The following is a 26835-nucleotide window of genomic DNA, read 5'->3' as shown; positions in this document are numbered from 1 at the left end:
GGGATGCAATTTAAATTTTGCATTCATGAATAGTTGTGTTTTAGGGGTTGGAAATTTTTTTGATTTCAATGGGGAGTTGTATAATGGAGATGCAATTTAATATGCAAAACACAATCAGAAGGTCTTCTTCACGAGTAAAATTTTTACTCCTTTAGCTTTTTCTTTCTCGCGGAGGCATAAGGACAACGTTAGGAGCATTGGCCTCCTCTGAAAATTGATGTTCACCAGTGAACTCCAAAGGAGGATCATCACTGAGCAGGAGGCTCTGGAAAGATCCATCATACCTAACTGGATCCATCTGCAATAGAATGTTGTTTCACAGAATCTCAAATATGTCAAACTCTCATACACCCAAACGTTGGTTTCAAAATTTTAATACAAGCTCCAATAATCAATTACTCTCACTAATCATTCCAAAGAGATGTAGAGTAATTAGTAGCAGAGCAACATAATCAAGCATTCTACAACAATAATTCAATTGGTCACAATAACAAAACAAAGAAACAAGGGGTTGGTTGAATTCAACAATAACAATCAAACAACACAAGAAAAGGTACATAATTTAGTGAAACCAACTCCAGATTGAAGTCAAAACAATCCAAATGACACAATTAACAACTTAAAATCCCACTCATCCGTCAATCCATCAACAAAACTAGAAACCCATCAACCAAAACTGATCTAATCATGGACATGGAGTAGGTGAAACCCTAATCCCTCAAATATTCATTGAGCCGCTCCAAGTCCCAGTTCAGCAGAGAAATATGTAAACAAACGCCTAAAAACTCAACAGATCCTAAGCCCTATTTCGCAAACCAACTTTAAATCAACAAAATCTTGAACAAAACCTGAAAGAACTAGTATACAATGATCGATTCATACATGATTCGAAGCCTGAGTTCAGTGAAAATCGTAAGCTAAAACCCCGATGCCCATCGTAGTGTAATTGAGGATTTTTGGAGAAAATAAGGTAATAGATTGATTACAATCTCAAATATAAGACGATTAAACATAGAAAAGTTGAGATCCATACAGAAATCGATGCAAACCAACCTGGAATGGAAGCTTTAAGACAGTGACGGCGGATATGTGTTCAATGGATAAGAGACGAAGAAACGGTTGAAAACAACCTGCGTATTTTCCATCCCAGGGAAAAGAGATGGAAATTTGGCACCTGAAGCCCATGGGTTGCATAATGCAACTCCATTTACAACTTAGGTTGGAGCCCTATTTTTTGGGATTGGGTTTGTATAATGGTAGTTGGGCCTTTTACAACCCCATTTGCAACTTGGGTTGGAGTTGGGGATGGTCTAATACAAACCTCACATGCCACGCACGTGACCCCCTCTAAACATTTGAATTCGGACCTCAGCGCCTTTTCTCCAATCCAATTCAATAATTCAATAAAAATCCCAAAATCCCTTCGATATTTCAAAACGCACCGAGTGTTCCGTTGTCTCCCACCGTTCCAATTAACACAACACACACAAACATCGCCCCCTCTCCCTCTCTCTCTCCCTCCCTCTCTCTGTAGATCGTTTCGTCCATCTCCACAGGTAATCGGATTATCTTCGACTTCGTTTATGTTTTCAGATCAGGAATCTGCGCAGCTCACAGATCTTGTTTATCCATTTTGTTCTGTTTTTGGTGTTGCTGAATTGTTGTTTGTGATTCATGTGAACAAATGTTCTGAAATTTTTGTTATTTTATTGCGTTAGGGCTTGAGATTCGTCTCGAAGCGAATCATTTCAAGGAGAGATGGATACTCCTGAGTGCGTGCGAGTTGCTGTAAATATTCGACCTTTGATTACCTCGGAGCTTCTCCTTGGCTGTACTGACTGTATAACAGTGATTCCCGGTGAGCCACAGGTAGGGATTATACTCTCCCTTTGTCTTTGACTTTGGAAAAGTTTTCTTCAATCAGGCTGAAATGTTTATAATTTTCATCTGGTTGTTAATGTCTTGGATTATCTTTTGTTCTGGCTTTATTTGGGTACCAAAAAACAGGTACAAATTGGGTCGCATGCTTTCACTTATGATTTTGTGTATGGGAGTAAGGGATCTTCGTCTTCTACCATATATGATGAATGTGTGGCTCCACTCGTGGATGCAATTTTTCATGGCTACAATGCCACAGTTCTTGCCTATGGCCAGGTTTTGACTGTAGCACTTACCTAAGTTGTGCTAGTTTAATTTTCAAGTTATGCAATATCTGTTTACCGCCTTTATTTTGTGTTTATGTGAATTCAATTCAAAGACTGGTTCGGGGAAAACATATACAATGGGGACCAATTACACAGGGGAAGGAAGCAATGAAGGAATCATACCGAAAGTTATGGAAAACATATTCAAACGAGTTGACAAAATGAAAGACTCGACTGAGTTTTTGATTAGAATATCATTTATTGAGGTAGTGAAATGGTTCTATTCAGATATTGCTATTCCTTTATAGTCATCAAATGGTCTGTTTATTATCTAATGGGTGATGTCTGTGTGACAGATTTTCAAGGAAGAAGTGTTCGACTTGCTTGATCCAAATTATGTGATTCAAACGAAAGGGGAAGGTGTATCTGTTGCCAAGCCTTCTGGGCCTGCTAGAGTTCCTATACAAATTAGAGAAACAGTAAATGGAGGGATCACACTTGCTGGTGTGACTGAAGCGGAAGTCAGTACAAAGGAAAAGATGGGTTTATACTTGTCACGTGGTTCTTTATCTCGTGCAACTGGAAGCACCAACATGAATAGCCAATCAAGGTGCCTTTTTTTTTAAAAAAAAAATTGCTGTCTTTCGCATTGCTTTCTGGATCTTATATTAAGTTTTTAACTTTTAAGTAGTACCTGGTAATACAGACCTTTGTAAGGAATGGAGTAATGGACATAAAATTGCTTTTAAGCTTATGTTTATTAGGAAAAATGATATGGAAGTCTGAAAATAATTATTATGCCATCATGAGCAAGAAGGCTATTTTTTTAAACCAATGATATATTTAATCAGGGGGTATTCTAGTTGTCTAAACGCCTCATTAGTTAAATGTGCCTAATCAGACCTTTAGAGGTTCTAGACAATACTTATTACGTGATATGTTTGTTTCTTGAAAGATTTTCTCTAAACTTACAAAATTGTGTGCAGTGTATCCTTAATGTTTTCTTTTGACCTTCCCATTTGGCTTGCATTTTCTCATAATACTCGTTTACTCTACATTCTTATTGATTTGGTGTGATTCTCACAACATTGATTTTCAGCCGCTCACATGCTATATTCACAATTACTATGGAGCAAAAGAAAATTTCTCGCAGCACAAGTGAAGAAGATAGTGATGATGTTGGAGATGACATCTTGTGTGCAAAACTGCATTTAGTGGATCTTGCTGGTTCTGAACGTGCAAAACGGACGGGTGCTGATGGCATGCGCTTGAAAGAAGGTATAATGTAATCTTCATGTTGAAGGAAATTTCTTGGTTCAAAATCTCTGTTCTCATGATCGGTTGTAGCAATATTACATATTTAGTATTGTTCATTAATAACAGTGTAGTTGCACTATTTTAAAAATGTTGAAATTGGCATTACATTTGTGCTTAATTTTTGGCTTTTATGATTTAGGCATTCATATCAACAAGGGTTTATTGGCTCTTGGCAATGTGATAAGTGCCTTGGGAGATGAAAAAAAGAGGAAAGAAGGAGGGCACGTTCCATATCGTGATAGCAAGTTGACACGATTGTTACAGGTAATAAGTCTAATTATTTTCCTGCATTATTTTTCCAGCTTTTTTTCAGTTAAGTTTCCTGGACTTTGCCTTAAATGGTGTTAATTGAAGAATGTAAGATCTCATTACTCTTATTATTTTTGGGCAACCATGTTTGAACCAACATGTAAAATTTCAAATTGTTAAGTAAAGAGAGAAGCGGAAGTACTGATTTAGCAGAGTTTGTAGTGTTTAACATGCTTTTCTTAGTCAAGTTAATAGTTTTCTCGATACTGATTAATGCATAATATCCTAGGATTCGCTTGGAGGGAACAGCAAAACGGTGATGATTGGTATGCTATTGATACATGTTTGAGCGTTCATCTTTTAATGGAGATATTTCTTTTCAGAACCCTTGATTTTTTTTTTTTGATACTTTTTATTTGACTGTAGCTTGTGTTAGTCCTGCTGATACAAATGCTGAGGAGACACTGAATACTTTGAAATATGCCAACCGTGCACGTAATATTCAAAACAAAGCAATTGTAAGTTAATCTTCTATAGCTATATGTCCATTTTGAATGGTGTGCTTCTCATTTTGATTATTTTAAATTGGTTCTCTTGATTTCAGATCAATCGTGACCCCATGGCAGCTCAGATGCAAAGAATGCGAGCCCAAATTGAGCAGTTGCAGGCCGAGCTCCTTTTTTATCGTGGTGATGCAAGTTCAGCATCTGATGAACTTCAGGTATGCTATTATTAGTTCATGTGAAGAGTGGTTTTTTATCCTTATATACTAGATATGATTGCTTAAATAACATTTTGCTTTTGGTTTTTCAGATTCTTAAGCGCAAAATATGTCTACTTGAAGCGAGCAATGTAGAACTACAGCGGAAGATTCAAGAACAGCAAGTCACCTGTGAAAATCTAACACAACGTGCTATCGATTCTCAGGTTTTTCTTCCTTTCTTTTGTTGGACTTTTCTCTGGATCCTTTTTGCTTCAAGCTGGTGATTTCTTCCCAACGTATTTATGTCTTTGAGACACCAGTCAAAAGCCATCCATTTGATCTCATCTATGTCAAATTCAGGTCGAGAAAGACAAACTAATACTGAAACTGGAAGGTGCTCGTAAGGGTAAACCTTGGGATGAGATCGACTCTAATTCTGATCAGGTTAGAGTGACTGACTTTTTACTCCCCTTGGAACACTTTTTTCTAGTGAATAATTCTTTGCTAACAGCACCATTAAATATCTTTTAGGGTTATGATCTGTTGAAGACTTACGTATCAAAAATTCAGGAGCTAGAAGATAATTTGTCACGGGTGAAAAACCATTGCAACTCAAAACGCAGTCCATTTGTTGATTATGTTGAATCAGATGACAGCACGTTACATTGTGGAAAAGAATTATTTCCATGTCTGAATGAGCTGTCCTCTGATTGTGATTCTACAGCTGTTGATGTCTCAGGTATATGTGTTTAAATTTCTTAATCTTTCTTATAACTTCTTTTATAAATATTTGTTTCGAAATTTTTGCTATGTTCCTGAGAATGAGGTCCTACGAATTTCGTTCGTTTGAGAAGTTATGTTTTGTTGGACTCTGGTTGTCTGATTGCTCTAAAAATCATGATTGTGATTTTATACCATTTTGCTTTCAAGGAGATATAAGTTTCCAAATTATGCTATTTTAACTCGCATTCAGATGATGCTGACGATGATGAAAAGGAGATTGAGCATTCTTCTCTTCAAGAAAAATTGGATATGGAGCTCAAAGAGTTGGATCGTAAACTAGAACAAAAGGAGGTAAATGTTGGTTAGATTTTTTTGGTGCCACCTTTATCTTTGATACCTAGACCAATCTAGATTGTATTAAAATACACTTGTACTGTAAGAATTAATATTTCAATAACATTCTGATGCCAATTCCTTCTACCTTGAAGTAGCCTGAAGCAGGAGTAGAATGAAAATTGTCTTAGGACTTGCACTCATATGTATTTTTCAGAACCATTTCTCAGAATCACTTGCTTGAATGTACCTATTTTACTTTTCCAACAAACGTGAACAAAAAGTTTGCAGATGTCTTTGGCAGCAGAAATTATGGTTTGTGTGCAGTGGCTATTTCACTCTGAAATATGAATGCCTAGGTTCTTGATTTTCATACTCTCTGTGTTAACTATTAAGTGCCTTGGTGACTTATTGTACACCATTGTTTTTTGAAGGCGGAAATGAAGTGTTTTCCAAGTGCCGATACCTCGGATATTTCATTCTGAAATATGAATGCCTAGGTTCTTGATTTTCACACTCTGTATTAACTATTAAGTGCCTTGGTGACTTGTTGTACACCATTGTTTTTTGAAGGCGGAAATGAAGTGTTTTCCAAGTGCTGATACCTCGGTTCTGAAACAACATTATGAAAAGAAAGTTCACGAGTTAGAACAACAAAAGAGGGATCTGCAGGTAAGAGGCTTAGTGCCAGATATAACACTTACATAGAGTAACTGGAGTCAAGCCATTAAATAGGGGTATAAGAATATGCTAATATATCAATCTTAACCTTTGTTGTGAATTGGCAGAGAGAGATCGAGGAACTTAGACACAATCTGGCCAATATTTCGTCTACCTCTGATGATGGTGCTCAAAAATTGAAGGAAGCTTATCTTCAAAAGTTGAACGTCCTTGAGGCACAGGTGCGTTTTGAATTATTTTATTTCATTTGCAATATTTTGTCTCAGATTCATGTTCTGCTTTGCAGGTTTCTGAGTTGAAGAAGAAACAAGATGCTCAAGCTCAACTCTTGAGACAAAAGCAGAAGAGCGATGAGGCAACAAGACGATTACAAGATGATATTCAGAGAATTAAGTCTCAAAAGGTTTCTTTCCTTTAGCTGAAAATTGTTTCATCACAACCTTTTTGTTTCATCATAACAAAAGGTTTATGTTGCTGTTACCAATAAGAGTGCTTGTCTTTTAGGTTCAACTTCAACATAAGATCAAGCAAGAGTCTGAGCAGTTTAGGCTATGGAAGGCATCAAGAGAGAAAGAGGTTCTTCAGGTAATTCAAAAATGTTCTTCCATACTCAGTTTATGATTTTTGTTTTCTGGGTGATTTTTACCATTTGCTACTTCTCATATGAATCATTCACGTGAGATGTTGAATTTTGTGCACCTTTCTTTTTTATCATGGCTAGCTTGAAATTTGTGGACTGTGATTTAACTTTTAATGTTGCAATTTCGTGGAATGAATTGACATAATTTTCTTCTCGATGAACTGAATTATTCCTTCTTACTTGGTAACAATCCTCAATCCTTTCTACTGTTTGCCATGTATAGCTATGCAGGAAGAAAAGCTATATAAATGTATAATTCACAAGTATCATTCGGATCTTCTGTAGATTGTGAAGTTGCTCACTTGCATCATGTAAATTTGTTTTCTTGTTATGTGATGATAATCCTTAATTCTTTCAACTGTATTGTCATTGTCATATATACATACACACGGTGCACAAGAAACCTGTTGTGGTAGAATCATCTATTATTTCAACTATACCATCTTGCTTTATATAGACAAAAAACTCATTGAATCCATGGAAGAAAATTGTATGCAGCCTTATGTTGCATTGTGGAGAGACTATTTGTGACCCCTTAGGTTTGCAATAAAGAAACTCTACCATTTAGCCAAGATCCATACTTATTGTTTTGTGTATATATACCTATATATTCTATATTTTTTTCTTTAAAGCTAGTCATCACATACTTATCTAGTGCAGTGAGACTATTTGAGGCCCCTTAGGTTTGCAATGAACTCTACCATTGACCCAAGATCCATACTTATTGTTTTGTGTATATATACCAATATATTCTCTATTTTTTTTTTCTCTAAAGCTAGTCACCATATACTATCTATACAAATTGTCATGATGCTGAAATTCGACATTTTGAAATGTTGAGGATCATGAATGGTAAAAAGGTAAACAACTAGACATGCAGGATTTATGCATACCCTAACCCCACATAATATGTGGAGATGTTGTTTCCTGGAGTTGAACTTGTGACCTCTAGATTGCACACCTACAACTTTACCATTGGGCCACATGTTCGTCTGTGTTAAGCATCATGAATATGAGATATAATTTAAGTATTTAACTAAGTTCTATTTGAATTACTTTTTAAGAAATTAATTTTTGAGATACAACATGAACTACTTAAAAGTTTTGTTTGCTTGTTTTACCTACATTTTTCACAATCTCAAAATGTTGATCCTCTTTCTTCCAATTTGCAGCTTAAGAAAGAAGGAAGGAGGAATGAGTATGAGATGCACAAGCTTTTAGCTCTGAATCAGAAGCAAAAAATGGTAAGTTGGTTAACATTTACTGGCATGTTCTCTTTGCTATAGATGTCAGTTGAGATCCCTTCTACTTATTCTCTGTTAATTGTGTTAGGTTTTGCAAAGGAAGACAGAAGAAGCTAATATGGCAACTAAAAGGCTAAAGGAGCTGTTAGAATCTCGAAAGGCTTCCTCACGTGAAATATCCAGTTAGGAACTTCATTGCTTCATACATTATTGTCTTTTTTTCACAACACTCCACATGCTGTGTATTTATATTTCTACTCTTTTTCATTAATATATTCAGGTGCTGGAAATGGGCATGGTCCTGGAATTCAGGTATAACCGTTCAAGAACTTGTGGTTTTGAGTGTAGTAAATTTTTTCAAGGGGCATGTTAATGTTTTTCTACTTCCATATTGATTGTTTTATTTATGAAGGCTCTGATGTCTGCCATTGAGCATGAGCTTGAAGTCACAGTAAGGGTACATGAAGTGCGTTCTGAATATGAACGCCAAATGGAAGAGTAAGCCCAGTTCATTCCCATTTTTCTCCATTTTTTGGCTATTTTTTTTTCTTGGATGTTAGTCTTTGAGGGAATTGTAGAGTGGCTTGAGAAGGTCGCCGAACTCTCCATCTGAAATTAGCTGAAAGAAAAAATAATCACCATATTTGGGCATATGTTCCTTTTTTCACTTGAGCAGTATTTTGTAACATGGAAATTGATAGAACTTTTCTTGCTTGCTTGATAGATAGTCCCATTACCATAATGGAAAACTTAGGGTGACTTGAAGAGGTCTACCTTTTTTGTTTCGTAGTTCATACCCAAATTACGAATAAATTGAGGAAAGATAATTACTGTGTTTAAAATGATAAAACTTTGTTTGTATTAATTTGGCTTCAAGTGAGTTCGTTTCATACCCATAAGGGTCAGAACTACCGAATCAGCATCCAACTTCCACTTCTGTAAGGGCTAGATATATGTGCATTTTCAGGCCCTAGAACTGACTTGTATTCAATAATTTTCACTTTTACAGTTTTCTTATGCTTCGTCTGTGTGTTCTCACAATGTAATGTTTTTGAAAGGCTTGTGCTGTATTTCTGGATGCAATCTCAATATAAGTTCATTTGTTGTATTTCTTGATATTTTAGGAGGTCTAGAATGGCAATGGAGATTGCAAGGTTGAAGGAAGAGGCAGGAATGCTAAGGATAAACAATTTAAGGTGAAATGGTTTCTTTGATTATGTTCTATAGACTGATTGTTTAACTTTTGCCTAGCATTCTAAGGTAAGAGAAAATTAAATTAATTTAAGGATGGTGTCCAATGCAGAGACGGTCCCGAGTCAATGTCTCCTGGTGCAAGAAACTCAAGAATTTTTGCACTAGAAAATATGCTTGCAACTTCTTCCAGCACCCTGGTTTCTATGGCATCACAGTTGTCGGAAGCAGAAGAACGTGAGCGTGTATTTAATGGAAAGGGACGTTGGAACCAAATTCGGTCTCTTGTTGACGCAAAAAGTCTGATGAGTTTTCTGTTCAATTTAGCATCATCTTCCAGGTAAGTGTTGAAATTAGGAGAGAATATTACGTTTCTTGTAATTATGGGTTGTAAATATTCCCTTTAATTACTTTGATTTAGTTTCCTAGAATAGGTTGATTTGATTGATTTGGTTTCCCTAAGTTAGGGCTCTCAATGTAAGTATATAATGTACAACCTCACAACATGAATATACAACACAAATTATTCAATTCTTCTTGGTATCGGAGCTATAGGGAAGTTCCTCACCCTTCTTTTTTTATGAAATCAGTTCTCTTATAACTGCAAGAAGCCTAGGAACCTTGTATTATAGGCTTATAGTTGAAGCTGAGCAACAATGCACATTACATATTTACATGTTGAAAACATTGCATTAGTTGAAACCATGTGAAAACGCAAGGATTATTCTAAAATGTGTGTATGTTTAGATTATTGGTGGTCTGTGAAATCACTTCATCTTAGAGGTCACTAGGATTATCTTTTCAATGTTTTTATAAATGTAATTTTGATATTTTATTATGAATTTGCCTGATTTTTCCCCCTGCTGTTTCCAAGGTGTGTCTTACGGGATAAAGAAGTTGACAGCAGGGAGAAGGATTCGGAAATAAGAGATCTCAAGGAAAAGGTTGTCAAAGTCAGTAGTTTGGCTAGACATCTAGAGATGCAGAAGGCGGAACTTATTCATCAAGTGAAGTTGCAGGTCAGTGAATTGGCTGTCAGCATAAATCCATCTTTTTAAATTTTCCTCTAAGTGGTTTCCAAAATACAAACGCAGCCTCCAGTCAAAGAACAACCAATGAATATTCTTTTATGAAGATAGAAATGATTTTGGTGTCTATAAAACAGTAAATTAGTATGCTTTGTATTTGATTGTCCAGCCCTCTAGTATGATTGCATTTGGCTCAACAAAACCGAGTTTTAGAGATTTAATCATAAACTTCCCCTCAAAGAAAATAAAACTGTCAAGTAAAAGAGGAAGAGGGACTGACAAATACAATTTCCTGTGACGTCTGTCTATTTTCAAATTTTCGTACACTTTTCTAATATGTCGAAGCCTCACCATGTTTTCCCATATTGTAATTAAGTGGGTATCTTGTACCTGGTTTTCATTTTTAACTATAAAAAGTATTTCTCAACATCAACCTTGTATGTACGACCTGAATTCATTTCCAAATTACTTTTGCTGTAATCACTAATCGGCATTTTGACTTTGATTCTTTTGGATTAGAAGATGTGGATGTCAATGATTTTGCATTATAACCTTCAGGTTAGAGTGGGGAAGAAAAAGGAAATGTAAAATAGTTCCTTGTTTGAGCTGTGCTCCCTATTGTTGGTATTTTGATACAATTTTTTCAACAGTTCAAATGCTACATTGATTCTTGATATGGTAATTACGTGGGTGCTCGCGTATAATCTCACTTTTAAGATTTTGATCTGAATGTGGATTGAACTGAACTGGCTGGAATGCATATGTAGATTAGAAAAGAGCTCTGTCGTGAATGTATTTAGAATTTTTGTTTCTACTCTTTTCATAATGTGATGGTTAATTTGTCTAAAATATCGCCTGAACTTTTTATATATTTCTTTTTTATTGAGAATGAGTTAGGGATTCAAAATTTGAAAGGGATTTGTCAAATGCTGGAGTTTTGGTTTGTGTAATGGTGCCGTGTTGAATGAAATTTGAAAGGGATTCAAAATTTCTACCATGCTTTAGAGCACACTAGTCCATATGCACTAAAAGTGATGCAAATAAATGTAATTCCTCATTTACCTTTGAATCCGAAGGTGGTATCATTAGGATTTGTCAGATCGTGGGTGGCATGTTGGAAAATTTGTGTTAAATATTTTTTGACTTGATTAATCTTGTTAGCTATTTTAAGTATGGATTTCCTAATACCAAAGTTGGCACTTTGATATTAGCAGTTTGTGAACATGGATACTATGTATTCAACTTTTTTTTTTCCCCTGGAAACCCTTGGCAGATTGGGAAATTTGGTATGCTATATGTGTTTCTCTGGAGAAGTTTTTCTTTTAATTAACTGACAGCTCTAATTTCCTTTGATCTTTCTCAAACAGAATTCAGCATTACGAAAGCGTCCCACGAAAAATGAAGCAGAGTTCTCGAATTCTGATATGAACAGTGGAGGTCACAAATATGACTTGCGCAAGCAGGTTGACTCCTCCTCTCCTTATAAATTCCTCTCAAGTCACCAGCTTTTCATTTGCAACTTGCAAGGGCTACTAAATGCTTAGAAATATGGATTACTTCATTATCCTTTTTCATTTGCAACCAACTTTTAGATTGGTAAATTACTAAATTTGGTAAACAACACCCGTGCACGAGACTCCCACATTGAATGGGGTTGGGGGCATGCAAGATGTATGCGGACTTTCCTCTCACATAATATGTGAAGAGGCTGTTTATTGGAATTGAACCTCGGACTTTTAGGTTGCACTCACTAAATTTATTTTATGAATAGGATAACCGGAACTCCATGATTTGGTTAGAGGATATGGATACATCTGAATCAGAACATTCAGATACAGATGCAACAGATGAAGACTGGGTAGAACATTCAGAAATGGATGTGGCAGATGAAGACTCGGTGCGCCCAAGAAAACAGGGTAGGAAAAGAGTTTCAAGAACAAGAGGCCGTTCAATTGTCGAAGATATCAATGATGGTGAAAATTTGAATCAAGATTCTTCTAGTGATGGAGTCAATGTTGTTGCCGGGGAAGCTGCAACGGGAATATGTTGCACATGCAGTAAAACTTCATTATGCAAGACAAAAAAATGTGACTGCAGAGCTGCTGGTGGTACTTGTGGGATCTCATGTGGTTGTGTAGACACCAGATGTTCTAACAGAGATGCTTCTGCTGAGGTTGTAGAATCACGACATTTAGAGACAGCTGAAGTTCCAGAAATGGAAGAAACAGAGAGGACTCAGACTCTTGCTTCTCAGGGAGCAATGTTGCTTCAAAGTTCACTGGTTGAGAAACCTGGTGGCACAAACAGTGAGCAAGTGGCAAGAAGGAAACCTCTATCTGACATTGGGAATACGGTGGTATGTTTCATCCTGGCCTCAGCTGCGACAAGTAATATTTTTATGTGACTGTAGCTTTCTATTTGTCAAATACTTCCGCATTATAAGGATTCTGTAGATGGCTGCACTCGTACCAGAAGGGAAAACTGCATCTTTGTCCATGTTTTTTCTCATGTTACGAAAGTTATTTTATTAATTTTTGCCTAGACTGAAATTTCCTTTTGTGGCAGGCCAAGTCCAATGCACCAAAGCCTAACCAGCGAAAGAAATGGCGAAAAACAGTGATTCAACTTGTTCCAGTTGCTCCTCCATCTGGACAGCCAGAGAATGTGGAAGCACCACCACCCCAGAATGCAGATAATAGTGCAAATGAGGCCAACATCCCCCTGAAGTTGCCAAGGGCTATGCGATCAGCGGCATCGAATAGTGGCAACCTTTTGAGGGAGAGGAATACTGATAAACCAGATGAATTAACAAGCAAGGAGAATGGTGTCCTTGCTCCAGGAAGTCCTGCTCGACCACCGAAAACTTCAGAGGAGAAAGAGAACCATGGCCTCTAGCTTAATTCTCATTCCTTTCTCCCTTGTTGGGGATATTAGATTGGTTGGACTTGCAGTACTAACTGTTAGCCACGCTCACCATTTAGTGTATTTTTTGATTGGATTAGTTGGTGGAAGATGTCTGAAAATGGTATCTAACGTTGATAAGTTAGAGCCTTGATCCATCCCATCCCGGATTTGGGGGACGTCTGGTATCAAATGTACCGGACTAATGTCCGGTAGAAGTGTGAACCGTTGATCGAATCCAACGGTCTGCATTTTCTTTGCCCAAAATTTGGTATTTTCGACTCTCTTCCTAACATATCTAGCACTTCTTCCAAACATATCGATGTCTTCTTCTCCCCTTCTCTTTGACCTCCTATCTCCTCCTCCCTACCTCACAATACAGTTTCTTTCTCTCATTGGCACTCACTTTCCCTGACGATTTCATTTTCAAGTCCCACAAATCCGTTGCCGGTTGCAGTCAATTAAATCAATTAAAAATAGAAATCAATTCCACACAATATACATAACAAATAAAAATAGATCTGAACAAGAAATTAATGGTCCCACAATTTTGCTTCCTTTGTAGATAAGAACGGATCAACTATCAATACTCACTCAAAAACCCAGTTTGATTTTCTTAATACAGAGATTGATTTTCTTAATACAGAGATAGTTGTAGAGACAAAAGAAGAGTGATAGAAAGAGATTGAGTCGCGAAAGAGAGAGCCGAAGAGAGACAAAAATGAAGGTCATTATCGTCTCTGCAAAATTGAGTGTGTGAGGAAAGAGGTTTGCCCCAGAAAGAGTGTGTGTGAGAGATTGAGTTGAGAGAGAGAAAGGAGATAAAATTGAAAGCTGTTGATATTCTCTGCAAGAGTGGGGTTGAGAGAAGAGTTTTGCCCAAAATTGGACCGTTGGATTTGATTTATTGGATCCAACGGTTCACGATCCATACTGTATAATAGTCTGGTACGTTAGGTACCGGACCTACCCTCAATCCTCAATAATCCCTTGGTTATGTATTATTATTATTTTTGTCTATGAAGAGAATAGGGAACTGGATTTGAAATTTTGTACCGATTATCAAGCCACCAACGAATATTTTTAATTAGTTGATATTATTTTATTGATCGTGAAAAATTATTGGAGGGGCTTGCAATTTCTCTCCCTCTCCTCAAAAACTGATTCTTCCAAGTGGGATAGAATAAAACTAGGCTTTCCCATTGTCGCTCAATGTCAGTTTGGTTTCGCAGCGGAAAAAATCCGAGCTTTTGCTTTAAAGATATCTTAGCTATCTATGTAGATTTTTATAACCATTGGTTGCTTTCTATAATTCATTCTGGCTGCCTTGAATCTTCCTTTGATATTCCAAGTTTGAGATTGAAGGAACGGAACGATAGAGTTTTTCTGGGTTTCGGTTTTTGAGGTTTGGGTCCTTAGATTGGAAGGATAAAGGGAGCTGCTTTACAGGGAAGGAAATCCGATTTGGGTTTTCTTTAAAATGTGTTTAATTCATGATATGTAAATTGAAAGGAATTTAATGCATGGTTTTCGAGTGTTTTGATGGTTTTCTAGAAGGAGAAAAACTGTTGGTTCTCTTTTCTTTGGGGCTTGGTTGCTTGAATGAGCAGTCGCATACAGGCATCAGGCAGAGGAGTTAATGTTTCTGTTGTTTCGTAATTTATTAGATGAATTGAATTTCGAATCTATATTTGGTAAATCTGTGTGATTCTATTTTTAAGATTCATTGTATTCTGTCCATTAACAGTGTATAGCCGTTTTGTAGTAATTATAATCATCAATCAATCAATCATCAATTTATATATATATAACTGACGATCCACAAGGCTTCTCCTTAATTTTTGGTGTCACGTGGACGCCTCTACAAAAATGCTTACACATTCTAATTAAACTTGATAAAAATGAATGATTGACAACTTGAGTAATGAGAATTAATTTAAAAAAATAAAAATGTAACGGACAAAAGAAAAAATTAAAATATATTGAAAAACTTTAAGACCCATAATGGGGATTTAATGTTTCATGGAAGTGGTTTGATGTTGTTTCAGCTTCACTAAGGTCATGTATTGTTAATTATGAGAGTCTTTTGATATTACTCAATTAATGAAATTCCTTTGTAGTATTTAGTTTGAAAACATTTTGTATGTTTTTGGCATTAATTATCATCATTTTGTGGGTGTTTTTGGCATTAATTATCATCATTTTGTGGGAATTTTTGTGTGTTTTTATCATTTTGTGTGTTTTTGATGTATTTTGTGTGTTTTTGTAGTACTTAATTGATGTATTGTGCATGTTTAGAGTTTGGTCAGGTTTAGTAGTCTGTTTGGATTGCAACATACACAACATGAGACGTTTTTCTCACGCTATATTGTTCTAATGTGTAAGTAAATTCAGCCAATTTGGTATTGGAACATGTAAGTAGTGACAGGAAAACATGGTAGAATTCAACGAGTTGTTGAAGGTCAAAGTGATTATAGACATAAATTTACCAGTCATACATAACATTTCAAAAATATAAATTCAAAAATCTTATTCTAAAAATATAATTTCAAAAATATTACTTATGCTACATTATACTTCTCAATATTGAATGTCACTTTGTAGAGAATGTTGTACTAACCATACAATATTGTCTTATAAACATGCTTTGGTGACCTATAACACTTTATAGATACTAACGACGCAAATAAGAATTGATAAACTCTTAACATACTTATTTCTTATGAATTAAATTTCTTACACCCTATTAGAAATTTTTTTTCTTAGCAAACTAAAAAAAAGGTATTGTACATATTTTATCTTCACCTCACAATCATCTCTATTTTCTACAATTAAAACTCTACTATACTGCTCTTCATGTTAACAAAGTATTGAAAAATTCTCACACATCTCTATTTTACAATCATAATATGTACCGCGCGAAGCGCGGGCATGCAACTAGTTTATTTATAAGCCTCTGTCTGTTTTCCAAACAAATTCATAGGATGTGTACAATGGTGTAAAATACTCTGAGCTTAATCACTTTCTGTAATTCTCCTCTCTCTTTCCTCCGGGATAGTAATAATCAGAAACATGTGTTAGCTCAGCCAAAAGAATTGTGCGAAGTTTGCTTACTGAGATGTTGGTTCTTTTTCTGTTCAGAGGAATGAGGGAATTAAAGTGCTTTTCATTGATTTTTTTCTCGGGGAGTTGATTTCCGTGTTCAATTTTCATCCACAGCTTTTGCTTCAGTTTTTCAAATATGTACCAAAAGGTTTCTTCTGGTTGTTAGACTCGTATATGATATTCTTCTTATTGCATTCAAAAAATGTATGCTTCTTCTCTATTATTATTATTATTATTTATGAATTTGGTTCTCATTGTTGATTACTTAACAGGTAGAAAATACTAATAATTGCCCTTGCTCCGTTGCAATTCTCAAGCCTAAATTTGGTGGCTTTGATTCACTCTTTTTTGAGGCACCCTCACAGTGCTGGTTTACAATTGTATGGCTGTGGCATTCAACCATCTCTCATGGTGGTTGTGGAGTGGAAAGCATCGAGAGCCCAAAGTACCCAACGGGTCTTCTTTAAATTCTTCTCTTGATTCCGGCTTGTTGGAATCTGATAATTTGAAGTTTCCATTGGTTCGGGGGGCTAATATGGCTTCATCATCAAGGAGGATCAAGCGCAAATGGCAAAGCCGGGAAGAGAGGAAAGTTGATAGGGAATATGAAGTTGTTCTTGTGCCATCTGATGGTGGATGTGTTTCAGATTCTGAGTCTGATAATTCTGATTATTCAGTTGGGTGGTTGGAGCCTCATGGGCCTGGATTCCAAAGTGATGATGAGACTAACAACAGTTTTGCTGTGCTAGTTCCATGTTATGGACTTGTTCACGACGATATGGTGGAGGCTCCAAAGAACAACATTTTAGGCGCTATTGTCAGAGTCCCAGATAGTTATTCTGATGGTAAGAGCTTTACTTCCCCAATTGGTATCTTCTTCCTTTTCAAGTTGTATTAGGTTTAATTTTGTTTTGCTGTCAATATTATCTTTTATGTCCCTTGATAATTTACCGGCTTCTTGAATATGATGTGTGCACTGTAGTCTCCGATAATTTTGGTAAAGTTGCCTACCTATTGGGTTTTTGATTTTATATCCTCAGGGCTCAGGTTCTTAGTGCACCTGTGAATTATAGAGTACTAGTTGCACAACAATTGCCTTCGCTTGAGCGGGATTTTGATTTGTTTGTGGTCAATGGTATTTACAATAAAATGAAAGGTTTTGCTTTTGATCTCCCGTGCCATTGATAATTCAATTCAGAGAGAATCACATGTGGTCTTAGGATAGCTATTTTTGGTATTGCCAATTATCACTTATTTATGGACTCCATAGTCACTCTGCCCCTTAGTGAAAATGCTAGTCTTACATAATATCCTTTGGAGTCTTGAATTGTTAGAGATGTTCAGTGGCATGTCACAATATTTTCTTGTCATTATTTGGGTTGAAAGTCTGTCTTCATTATCATCAAAACCTTTTTTGGAAAGAATGTCATGAACCACTTGGTGATGGCCTAGTGGCAAATCTCCATGAGGCCAAGTCGTATGGACTAGGAATGTCCTGAGTTCGATTTCTACTGAGAACAATACCCTTGCGGCCACGCGTTGGGCTTTGACCCAACTTACCCTGTTATCTGAAGAGAAAATTTATGCGCGTGGGCCTAACAATCCGAGTTTAGACGCATATCGGATATCCAAAAGGTAAGTTTGTATAATGTCGTTCTCGGTTGCCAAAAAAAGAGAAGAAAGAAAGAATGTTTTTAGGTTAATAGAATACATCCACATCTTCATTGAGACGAAATTTGTACTTGTTGATTGTCCTGATGCTTGCTGTCATTTTTATGTTTCTCACACTGTTGTAAATCAGGTGCTTTGTAGCGGGAAGATTTTTGAACTTCCTATTTGGACATTTGGGTGAACTCGCTTGCATCTATAACTTAGTTTTGTACACATCTGATTTTTCCATGCATACTTGGAATGTGTCCAATCATGAATCATTGTAATTTCTTATTCCTGATTATTTACTAGGTAAACCTTACCCTAATAGCTAATCTGGGCTGTTATATGCAGAGCGCAAGAAATATATGGAAGAGTGGCTTTCTTCCCTTCAGAACATCTGATATTCAGGATAGCTAACAGAGGCAAATTGGGTCTTTTGGGCTGCTGCTGCATCTTCTGTGAGGACCTGTCCTGTTGCGTTAACATTGAAAGTAAAATGTGAAGATGAAATATAATCCAGTCTTCGGTATCGACAAAAAAAAAGGAAAAAAAGAACAAAACAAAGCAAAAAGAGGGGCTGGCTGGTGTGGTATTTTGTTGGTAGCATAGGACTTGCAACCATTGGCTCCAAGCTGATAATAATACCGTATGAAGAGCAAAAATGGCAGAAGCTTGTGTTAATGTACAAGGAGCAGAAGCGGCAGAGGGCGAATCTACAACAGCCGCATTGGTGCCAAGATAACATGTTTTTGTAGATGCTTCTTGGAAGACTTCGCTAGGAGGACCGGTTGGTGTCTTCCCCTTCTCACTCTCCACGACCGGGACGGAAACCATTGTGTGATAAAGCGTTTGCTGGCATATGTTGGAGATGAAAACAGGGAGGGGAAAAAAGTGTGTTGTGTGTGGTAGCCATTCTTTCATGTAAATATATCATCCGTACATATAGAAGGTGGTCATTGCCTTGTGCTTCATCTTCTTGTAAATAATTGCAATTGGTAGTGCAAATAGAATGAACAGTCGAGGGAGAGGGTGCCCATTATGTAGTGGGTCACTAGGCCATATCTAAGCGATGTGGGTGGGTGACAGTCTCAAACCAAGAATGAAAATTCTTTTTTCTCCAGTTTATGGCAAATCTAATCTAATAGACCAGAAAAATGAGGAACAGACAATAAAATAGAGCAGAACTAGTCCCAATCACAACCAAATCATCAGAAAATTGATTTTTTTTTATATGGACAATGAAGGAGTTAATAAGACGAACTAAGAAACCAGACTGGTTAAAAAAAAAGACATGTCTTGTAGGTTTTGTTCCAGCCATTTGGACTGTTTTGTCCTAATATGGCTTGCCCACCACCATGAATATGCATTGCTTGCTGCTCTGTGCAACATTATCTCCCTCTTCTCCTCAACATGTAAGATTGATGATACAACCCATTAGATCATAAACCATGATGATCATTTGATGATGATGCATATGGAGGAATGAATGAATGAAATCAGATGAGCTTTGAAGAAAATACAATTCTGTTAGAAAGCTCAATGAAATTATGAGCTGGAGATTGAGATGGGTGGGAAGGGGGAGGATACTTCGCCATGTTATATGCTGCCTACTTTGACAAGCTCAACAAAACACTAGTTAAAATGCTTCCATAGAGTGAGTCTACGCACTAGGGTCCTTGGCTTGCCATGTTGGTCTGAAAAATTGAGACAAGTTTAATTGGATTTGGGAGGAACTATGCATTATTCACAGATTCTCTCATCGGACATAACAATTCCAGACTGTCGAATATAAACTCGAAAATCGAAACAATCTTAGACCGTTCGATATAAACTTGAAAATCGAAGCAATTTTAGACCGTTGAATTTAAACGCAAAACATTTGATATTTTGATCGTGATGTATTTGAATTTTGTTTGCTTCCAACAAAAATATATTGTTGAATTTGTTATGCTAAACATTACGTTCTTAGGACCCCGAATTCAGTTTAATTATGTCAGTTATTTATCTGCTCCATGCATTTTTTAAAAAGGGAAAGTTTTATATTTAATTTCTCATAAATTTTAAATTGATACATTATACTCGTCACTTACATTATCATGTTATTCATTCAATATTCAATATCAAGTATATACCTTAACGGGGAAAAGAATTTAAAAAAAAAATAAATAAGGAAGAAGAAATCATTTTACTATTTACCACAAGATTATATATAATTGGCACTACACAAATTCCTAGAACAAGCCAGCAAAACAGAAACAGAGTAAGAACAAAGGGAACTCCATAGGTATACGCAAATCCTTCTTCTCCTACACTTGACAGCCAGCCTCTGCTTTACCTAAAACAACCTGCTTTTCACTGCAGCCATCGGCCACAGTGCTAGGCAAATCCACCCGCTTGTCGATGAAGCAATTATCATTACTATTCTCCTGCATTGTAGATTGAATTTCACCTTTAACAGGGGAACCCTTCACATCATCAACATTTGTATTTGGACTCTCTTCGTGTCGCTTGACAGTGACCTCTTCTTGTTTACACTCTGCCATCTCTGTGTCTGATGAACTATTAGGGTTCTCAGGCTGAGCTGCTTGACTTCTGAGTTCTGTTTCTGAACTTGGCAAGTCCGGTTTCACCTCTTGTACTTCCTTACTTGGTTCACCCCGAGAGAGACAAAGTCCATCGTCCAAAACTTTCCCTTCGGTTAGTTTGCTTGCTCCACAAACTTTTCTCTCCTCTGCAGTTTGGGGCTTTGTTTGAAGTTTGGAGGTCATACTGGAGGTGGCAGGGTTAATCTGTTCAGATGGCATGCTCATTGATGTGGCAGCAGCTGCTGATGGGGCACCTTTTGCTGGAGCAGGGCGTGAAGCACTTGGTGGGGCAGTAGGATAGGTGGAAACTTGAGCTGCCCGGGTGGCAGACATGATATGAACTGCGTTCTTTGCCTTGGCAGCCTTCATAAGTGAATCAGCATCCGACGGACTGACAACGCGAGCCCCAACAGCAACAGCAGTGGCTCGTATTGAGTCTGAGCCATGATTAGATTTTGGAGATGACAACTTTGTAGTTACTTGTGATTTTGCTGCAAAAGCAGCTGGTCCCCCAGAAGATAATTTTGCCAGAACAGCACCTTGTTGAGATTGGCCTTGGGCATGTGTAGAGCAGCCACTGCCAGGAGAAGCTTCAGCAATGGTCGTTGCAGGCCCAGATTTATGAGACGACGAGTTCAAAGATGTCCCAGCTGTCCCTTATTCAAGAAGAAACCATTTGTATTTAGTAGGGAAAAAATAAAGTGAAACAAGGCGGAATGAAAGAATCATCCGTCATTGAAGTAAAAGAATTCAAAATTTATCACGTTTTTCAACAGTCTAGCTCTCAGCCTTGGTAGTTTGTTCAACCAATAAAGCACTTCTCAATAATTAGACAAAAGGAAAAAAAAAAGAAAAAGGTATGACATGAAGAAGAGAATCACCAGAGTTATTTGTAGCTGCCATTAAGTTCATTTTTTCAGGGATATCCAGGGCATGGCGGGCTGCTTTCATAGCCTCAGAAAGTTGTGAGCCGTTTGAGTTGACTCCATTGCTCAAGTTTCCTTTGCGCCTCCTGATAGTGGCCCACCTCTGCAATTAGGTGCCAAATAAATTTGAGAGTTGAATCAAGTTTTATTATTGTGACAATTCCAATTACATGATTTAAAGAATCCACTGGCCCAGTTAGAAAAATAAACACTGAAAACCTACTAAGAAATTCACATATCCATGATAATCGATATAATTGGCCGACAAAACAAATTCTGTTGCCGGGATTTGCACCCAGGAGAACTGGGTGAAACCCAGACATCCTTACTCAATAAGATGACAGCGGATTTTCTGTTATATGACTAAACAGATAAATACGAATTCCAAAGGTATAACCGGTAAGCCGGAAATGCACCCAAAAAAACCAGCAAGCCGGTGCTATTTTACTTGTTCATATAAATACATAAAAATGACATAACGTTATTCATATCTAACATTGGACTTGGATGCACTGATCTTAGTGACTGTGATATACTGTTCAAAACTGGCTAACATAGCAGTAGGCACAATACATGTCCAAACAGCTCAATGCATGTTAAGTGGGGCAAAAGACCGACTTACCTCCTATAGTTGTATTAGAGAGAGAGAGACAAGTTATTTGGACTTTTGGAGGGGGCAGAAATGGTATCCATTTGAATTTGATCTCCAATATGCTTTTCAAGAGTCAGATTTAGATGGTTGAGGAGATTTCTTAACGTTTTAAGAAGTTTAGAAGTGGGAAGGTTCAAATTAGCTAAGATTCATTGGAGGTGTCATACTAGATCATATTAGAAGTTCCGACTGAAACTGAACTAGTCTATGTACGTTGGAAGAATATTGAGAAAGTAGGGTGCCATCTTAATATGCAATAGGTGAAACACCCACGGATCTTCAAAGCATCGATCCTAATCTTCAAAGCACCACCCTAATCTTCTATTCATGAAACACCCTGGGTAAAGTATCAATTCAACAAAACTGAAGAGTAATTTCCTTTGCTTCATGCAGCATTGTCATCTCCATTCACACTTCTAGGCATCAATAAAATAGCACTTCTTTTCAAAGGTAAAAATTCAGAGGCCACGGTTTTGTACATGAATAAAAGCGTAAACTTTTTGAAGCAAAAGGTAATTATTTTGCTTTTAAGAATATTATTTTTTTTTTACTTCTAGAAAACAAATAGAAAATTTGCCAAGATTTCAAACTTACTGTTTTCAAAAGGTGTTATACTACAAAAACACCCACCTGGATATATGATGACGATAAAGCATGTTTTTCTCTCGACAATTTTAATTTGTTACAGAATAAAAACACTTTCTTGTAAGATTCCTGCAATAACCATTACTAGATGGGTTTGATCATCAAACCCAATTTCCTTAATGAATAACATCTTTTCAACAGTTATACGAGGATGAGGCAATACAACAACACGTCTACCAACCAAACACCAACAACCAATTCATCCCAATTCATTTGTTCAACCCTATGTAGAAAGAGAATGAATGTGAAATAGCATATGTTGTTTGCATAACACATGCGTATGATGGATGAACATATGGCAGGACTAGACAAAAAAAAAAGAAGTCACTTCAAGTTAAAGACTATATTGGCACAAGAAAGAGAGAGTATAAACCTGAGATAGTTGTGAGGCAGTTCTATCAATATTGAAATCTCCTCTGATAATATTTGCCCAATTCCCTTCACCACATTTCCTCACAGCCTCCATCAGTTCATTGTCCTCTTCTTTTGACCATTGTTTTCTTGCCCTTTTTGAACCACGGATCCCTGTTCTGTTTAAATCTGAAACTCCAGCAGATGGCACTGTAGGTAGGGGCTGTTTCTGAACAGAAACTGGAATGGTGATGTTCACCCCTGGCATTGGACCAGCAGGTTGCGTTGTATCTGAAGTAGCTCTAGGTAACTGGCAGTGGCCATTAGGTAGATTTATAGTTAATGGAGCCTCAACTGTGGAGCTGTCTGAGAGACTAGAATCCCTTGGAAAACCTGAAGCAATCAGCACCTGACCAAAACAACCCAATGCAGGAGGCAATCTTTTCAAAACTAAATTGTATTCCAAAAGTACATGGACATTATAGGATTAGATGAGAGCAAGACTTTAAACTGGGACGAATGGCACAAAAGAATCCACTTCTTCATTCCAACCAATTTTTCTTACGCGTCCATTTAGGCAACTTGAAGATGTTTGGGAAATAATATTTGATGATGGTTGCCTTCAATAGTTATGTACTTGTGAGTAATGTGAAATTTCTATGGCAAAGATTATCGAGTTGATTTGAGATTTGAAGTCCTTCAATACTTGGAACTCCAACTTCACATACTTTAAACAATAATTCAACCTATTCAACAAACCCTAAATAATAAAAGAAACATCGTGAAAATCTGGCTTGTCTATTAATAGGTACTGTCTGTACAGACACTGAAGAGTCGTCATTTCATCCTGATTAGCAATATTTTCACCCGGAACTATGTTCCTTACTTCCATCCTAACATCAAACTAAAACAGTGTCCAAATACCCTTCTACCATTCTAAACACAAATAAACGTATTGTATTAGCTCCACCACTTGCTTTCCTAATAATTAATTATGGGGCAACTCCAACCTCTAACTAGATACCATCCTGCTCCACGACATTCTCTTAAAGTGTGCTATGTTGAAATTTAAATTTTAACTTGAAAGATAATTGAGCATTTAATTCATCTTCCTTAAGGAAAAATTAAACAAACTAACTAAGTTTTCCATTGGTAGTAAGGTAAATGAGAACCAGAAGTAAGTTTATTTACCCGTGTTGCAAAGGATATATCTTAATATATCTTATACAAGTTGTTCGAATTGGAATAAGCGTATAAGCAATTGAGAAAGAACAAAGAGCCATTTGAAAATCAACATAAAAAAAACAGAGGTGTGGAGGAACTATACTAAGGAATACTCCAACAAAAGTAAGTTACATCATAAAGTCAATGCATCAAGGATTTCTCTAAATTTTCCAAAAAATGCATTATTATCTTCAAAATGACATTGATCTCAATACCTTGACACATGCTGCAGCCTCTGTCGAAGCTTCACTACTAACATCAGGGAAAGCTTCTACTTCATATTCTAGATCACTATCATCATCCTGCAAAGTAATAATTTCAAATTTGTGTGCTTTCACCAGAATAAAAGGTTATACTCTCTGTGGTTTAGAAACAGGCATTCAAATGAGTATAAGTTATTATCACAACTAGATGACACATTTGTTTGAGTGTCAATCACATGTACAAAACAATTCAAACAGTACCAAATTATATCCCTTAACAGTAAACGGCATAATAATACATTTTATAACAATTACAATAAAGATTAGCCTATAACCACCAAAAGAAAAGCATGAACTACTGTTTTTTAGTTGATGAAAGGGTAATTGCGCAAATGACGGTCACTTTGTTGGTGTTTTCCTTTCTCTTTCAATAAAATTCCTTGAAAAAGTCTCCTGATATTCATCTTCATAAATGATTAAAAAATAAAGATAACAAAATTAAAAACATGTTCAGCACTGACCAAAGGTTGAGCCACATCGTCCAATTTATCGAGCATAGGATGACAATAAGCTAAATGCCGCCATAGCATCTGGTACTCCCTTGCATTAGAGATCCCCGTAGATGTCTTCTTAACCAATGCCTCCCAATCAATTTTCACTTCCGGAGACTGCGCTACCTCTTGAAGCAATGCCAGCAAAGCAGTAGCACTGTACCTGCTCAAGTACACAGAAAAGATGTTTTTACACAGATACACATATACCCCCAAATTAACAAGCAACTAGCAAGTAATCAAAATCAAAATCAAAATCGAAGCAAAGGGATGAAATATGCTTCAAAACAGAAAGCCAAACCTTTGCAAGAGAGTGAAGATATCTCCTTCACTGATTAGCCCCTTCTGCTTCTTGGCCGGTATCTCAGTCATAGTAGTCGCACTTGTTGTGAAATTACATAAAACTAAACCTAAAAAATCAAGGAAATCCCTGCAGAAACCACTGCTGCAGAAAAATCAAAATCGGTAGAAAAACCCTAGCCAGGGTTTTGAGGGGAGAGAGAGGCCAAATTAGCGGAGTGAAGGGAGCAATCTCCTTGTTTCCTGATGCGTTGTGGACCGCTGATAAAACCAAAATTTAGGGTGGTCAATGGGATATGGACGGTGCAAATTTTGTTCCGATGAAGGTTTACTTCGGTCTTGCAGCGATGCAGTTCGCCTCTGTTATTGAGAATATAACCTCTATTATTATTATTATTATTATTATTTCAATCAATCACACCCATGTTAGGTGACGACAAATACTTTTGATGGTTTCCTTCAAAATTTGTGTGGAAATATTAATCGTTCTCTCTCTTTCATGATACCATTTTTAGCTATTTATAATATATATATATATATATATATATATATATATATATATATATATATATATATATATATAAGAGCTCCTCCAAGGGAGGAATGTAAAAATGGGGTGCTATCCTTGTGTTTAGCACCCCAAAAAGTGAAAAAGTACGGTTGTAAAATTATTGTGTTCCAAGGGGAGGGTTGTAATTGGAGTGGTAAAACTAATTTTAATCCAAACCCATTCAATTTAAATCGAATTCATATGATTATTGTCATTAAACTCGAGCCCAATAATCTTGGTAATGCTTTGTAAATGCTCATTATACACATTAAAATAGTCATTATTCATGAATCCAAGCCTATACATTAAGAGAGCCCATAACCCAAGCCCAAGTATACATTAAGAGAGCCCATAACCCCTCACTCTTTGTCTGTACTTCGTCCCTGTCCTTCGTCTCCATAGTGGATTGCACGAAGTTGAAGAGAAGCAGATCAACAGCTTCCATAATCCATGCTTGAATCCCTGGGTACCAGATCTATATTTACTAGTTGTTGGACTTTCTAACTGCCACTTTTCCTTTCCCTCCAAGATTTACATCTCTCTTCTCTCTCTTCAATTGGGTGCTAAATCTAGCACCGAACTTTTCAAGGATTGGAGTTGTATTTTGACAGTTAAGGGTTTTACAACCCCATTTACAATCCCCTTGGAGATGCCCCAAGGTACTTGTTCCCAATGTGGTGCCAATTTTTCTAATTACACCTATTCTCTAAACAACATTTTCAACATGGTGCGAATATTTCTAGTGTGGTATGAATCATTCTGGTTATACCTATTCGGACATCATTATTAGCTATTTGTATATAAATTACATGTTACCAACATCTGATTATGCCTATTCGGACATCATTTCCAGCATAGTGAGAATTATTTCAGCATGGGACGAATTATTCTAATTATGCTTATTCCGACATCATTTTTAACTATTTGTATATAAGT

General features: G+C 36.7%; 3 protein-coding genes across 4 annotated transcripts; 2 read left to right on the top strand and 1 right to left on the bottom strand.

Moving 5' to 3' along the window:
• Nucleotides 1–1414: 1414 nt before the first annotated feature.
• LOC119999938 (kinesin-like protein KIN-4C) lies at nucleotides 1415–13471 on the top strand. The gene is made up of 28 exons (XM_038847761.1): nucleotides 1415–1556; nucleotides 1719–1869; nucleotides 2008–2154; nucleotides 2258–2410; nucleotides 2501–2754; nucleotides 3244–3422; nucleotides 3601–3725; nucleotides 4000–4036; nucleotides 4137–4228; nucleotides 4315–4431; nucleotides 4524–4637; nucleotides 4774–4857; nucleotides 4945–5152; nucleotides 5387–5487; nucleotides 6043–6141; nucleotides 6258–6371; nucleotides 6437–6553; nucleotides 6655–6735; nucleotides 7963–8034; nucleotides 8123–8216; nucleotides 8315–8346; nucleotides 8447–8532; nucleotides 9159–9230; nucleotides 9338–9565; nucleotides 10100–10244; nucleotides 11621–11716; nucleotides 12025–12609; nucleotides 12819–13471. The coding sequence occupies exons 2-28, from the start codon at nucleotides 1759–1761 to the stop codon at nucleotides 13146–13148; spliced, it is 3873 nt and encodes a 1290-aa protein (XP_038703689.1). The 5' UTR covers nucleotides 1415–1556; nucleotides 1719–1758; the 3' UTR covers nucleotides 13149–13471.
• Nucleotides 13472–16098: 2627 nt separating this feature from the next.
• LOC119999676 lies at nucleotides 16099–18878 on the top strand. Its single transcript, XM_038847378.1, has 2 exons — nucleotides 16099–17104; nucleotides 18264–18878. The coding sequence occupies exons 1-2, from the start codon at nucleotides 16642–16644 to the stop codon at nucleotides 18311–18313; spliced, it is 513 nt and encodes a 170-aa protein (XP_038703306.1). The 5' UTR covers nucleotides 16099–16641; the 3' UTR covers nucleotides 18314–18878.
• A 1200-nt stretch (nucleotides 18879–20078) lies between these two features.
• On the bottom strand, nucleotides 20079–25722 carry LOC120001008. Of its 2 annotated transcripts, none has more exons than XM_038849221.1 (6): nucleotides 25351–25722; nucleotides 25020–25212; nucleotides 24511–24597; nucleotides 23094–23480; nucleotides 21379–21526; nucleotides 20079–21153 (listed from the first exon to the last, which is right to left on the bottom strand). In XM_038849221.1, the coding sequence occupies exons 1-6, from the start codon at nucleotides 25419–25421 to the stop codon at nucleotides 20219–20221; spliced, it is 1821 nt and encodes a 606-aa protein (XP_038705149.1). In that variant the 5' UTR covers nucleotides 25422–25722; the 3' UTR covers nucleotides 20079–20218. The 2 variants fall into 2 exon arrangements, with proteins under 2 accessions (XP_038705149.1, XP_038705150.1); XM_038849222.1 differs by having other exon boundaries at nucleotides 20079–21147; nucleotides 25351–25721.
• Between the last annotated feature and the right edge of the window lie 1113 nt (nucleotides 25723–26835).

Source organism: Tripterygium wilfordii, chromosome 6, assembly GCF_013401445.1.
Source record: "Tripterygium wilfordii isolate XIE 37 chromosome 6, ASM1340144v1, whole genome shotgun sequence".
Taxonomy (NCBI): Eukaryota; Viridiplantae; Streptophyta; class Magnoliopsida; order Celastrales; family Celastraceae; genus Tripterygium; species Tripterygium wilfordii.
Note: the sequence above shows the minus strand (reverse complement) of the source record. Positions and strands in the feature narration are given on the sequence as shown.

What these genes read in the sequence shown, in the direction of transcription:
- LOC119999676 (XM_038847378.1), top strand. Translation starts at nt 16,642, where the DNA reads ATGGCTGTGGCATTCAACCATCTCTCATGGTGGTTGTGGAGTGGAAAG. An exon ending in CCCAGATAGTTATTCTGATG is followed by an intron (nt 17,105 to 18,263) that starts GTAAGAGCTTTA and finishes TGTTATATGCAG; the next exon opens with AGCGCAAGAAATATATGGAA.
- LOC119999938 (XM_038847761.1), top strand. Translation starts at nt 1,759, where the DNA reads ATGGATACTCCTGAGTGCGTGCGAGTTGCTGTAAATATTCGACCTTTG. An exon ending in AACATGAATAGCCAATCAAG is followed by an intron (nt 2,755 to 3,243) that starts GTGCCTTTTTTT and finishes ATTGATTTTCAG; the next exon opens with CCGCTCACATGCTATATTCA. An exon ending in AGAGAATTAAGTCTCAAAAG is followed by an intron (nt 6,554 to 6,654) that starts GTTTCTTTCCTT and finishes CTTGTCTTTTAG; the next exon opens with GTTCAACTTCAACATAAGAT.
- LOC120001008 (XM_038849221.1), bottom strand. Translation starts at nt 25,421, where the DNA reads ATGACTGAGATACCGGCCAAGAAGCAGAAGGGGCTAATCAGTGAAGGA. An exon ending in ACGATGTGGCTCAACCTTTG is followed by an intron (nt 24,598 to 25,019) that starts GTCAGTGCTGAA and finishes ATTACTTTGCAG; the next exon opens with GATGATGATAGTGATCTAGA. An exon ending in AGGCTGCAGCATGTGTCAAG is followed by an intron (nt 23,481 to 24,510) that starts GTATTGAGATCA and finishes TGTTTTGGTCAG; the next exon opens with GTGCTGATTGCTTCAGGTTT.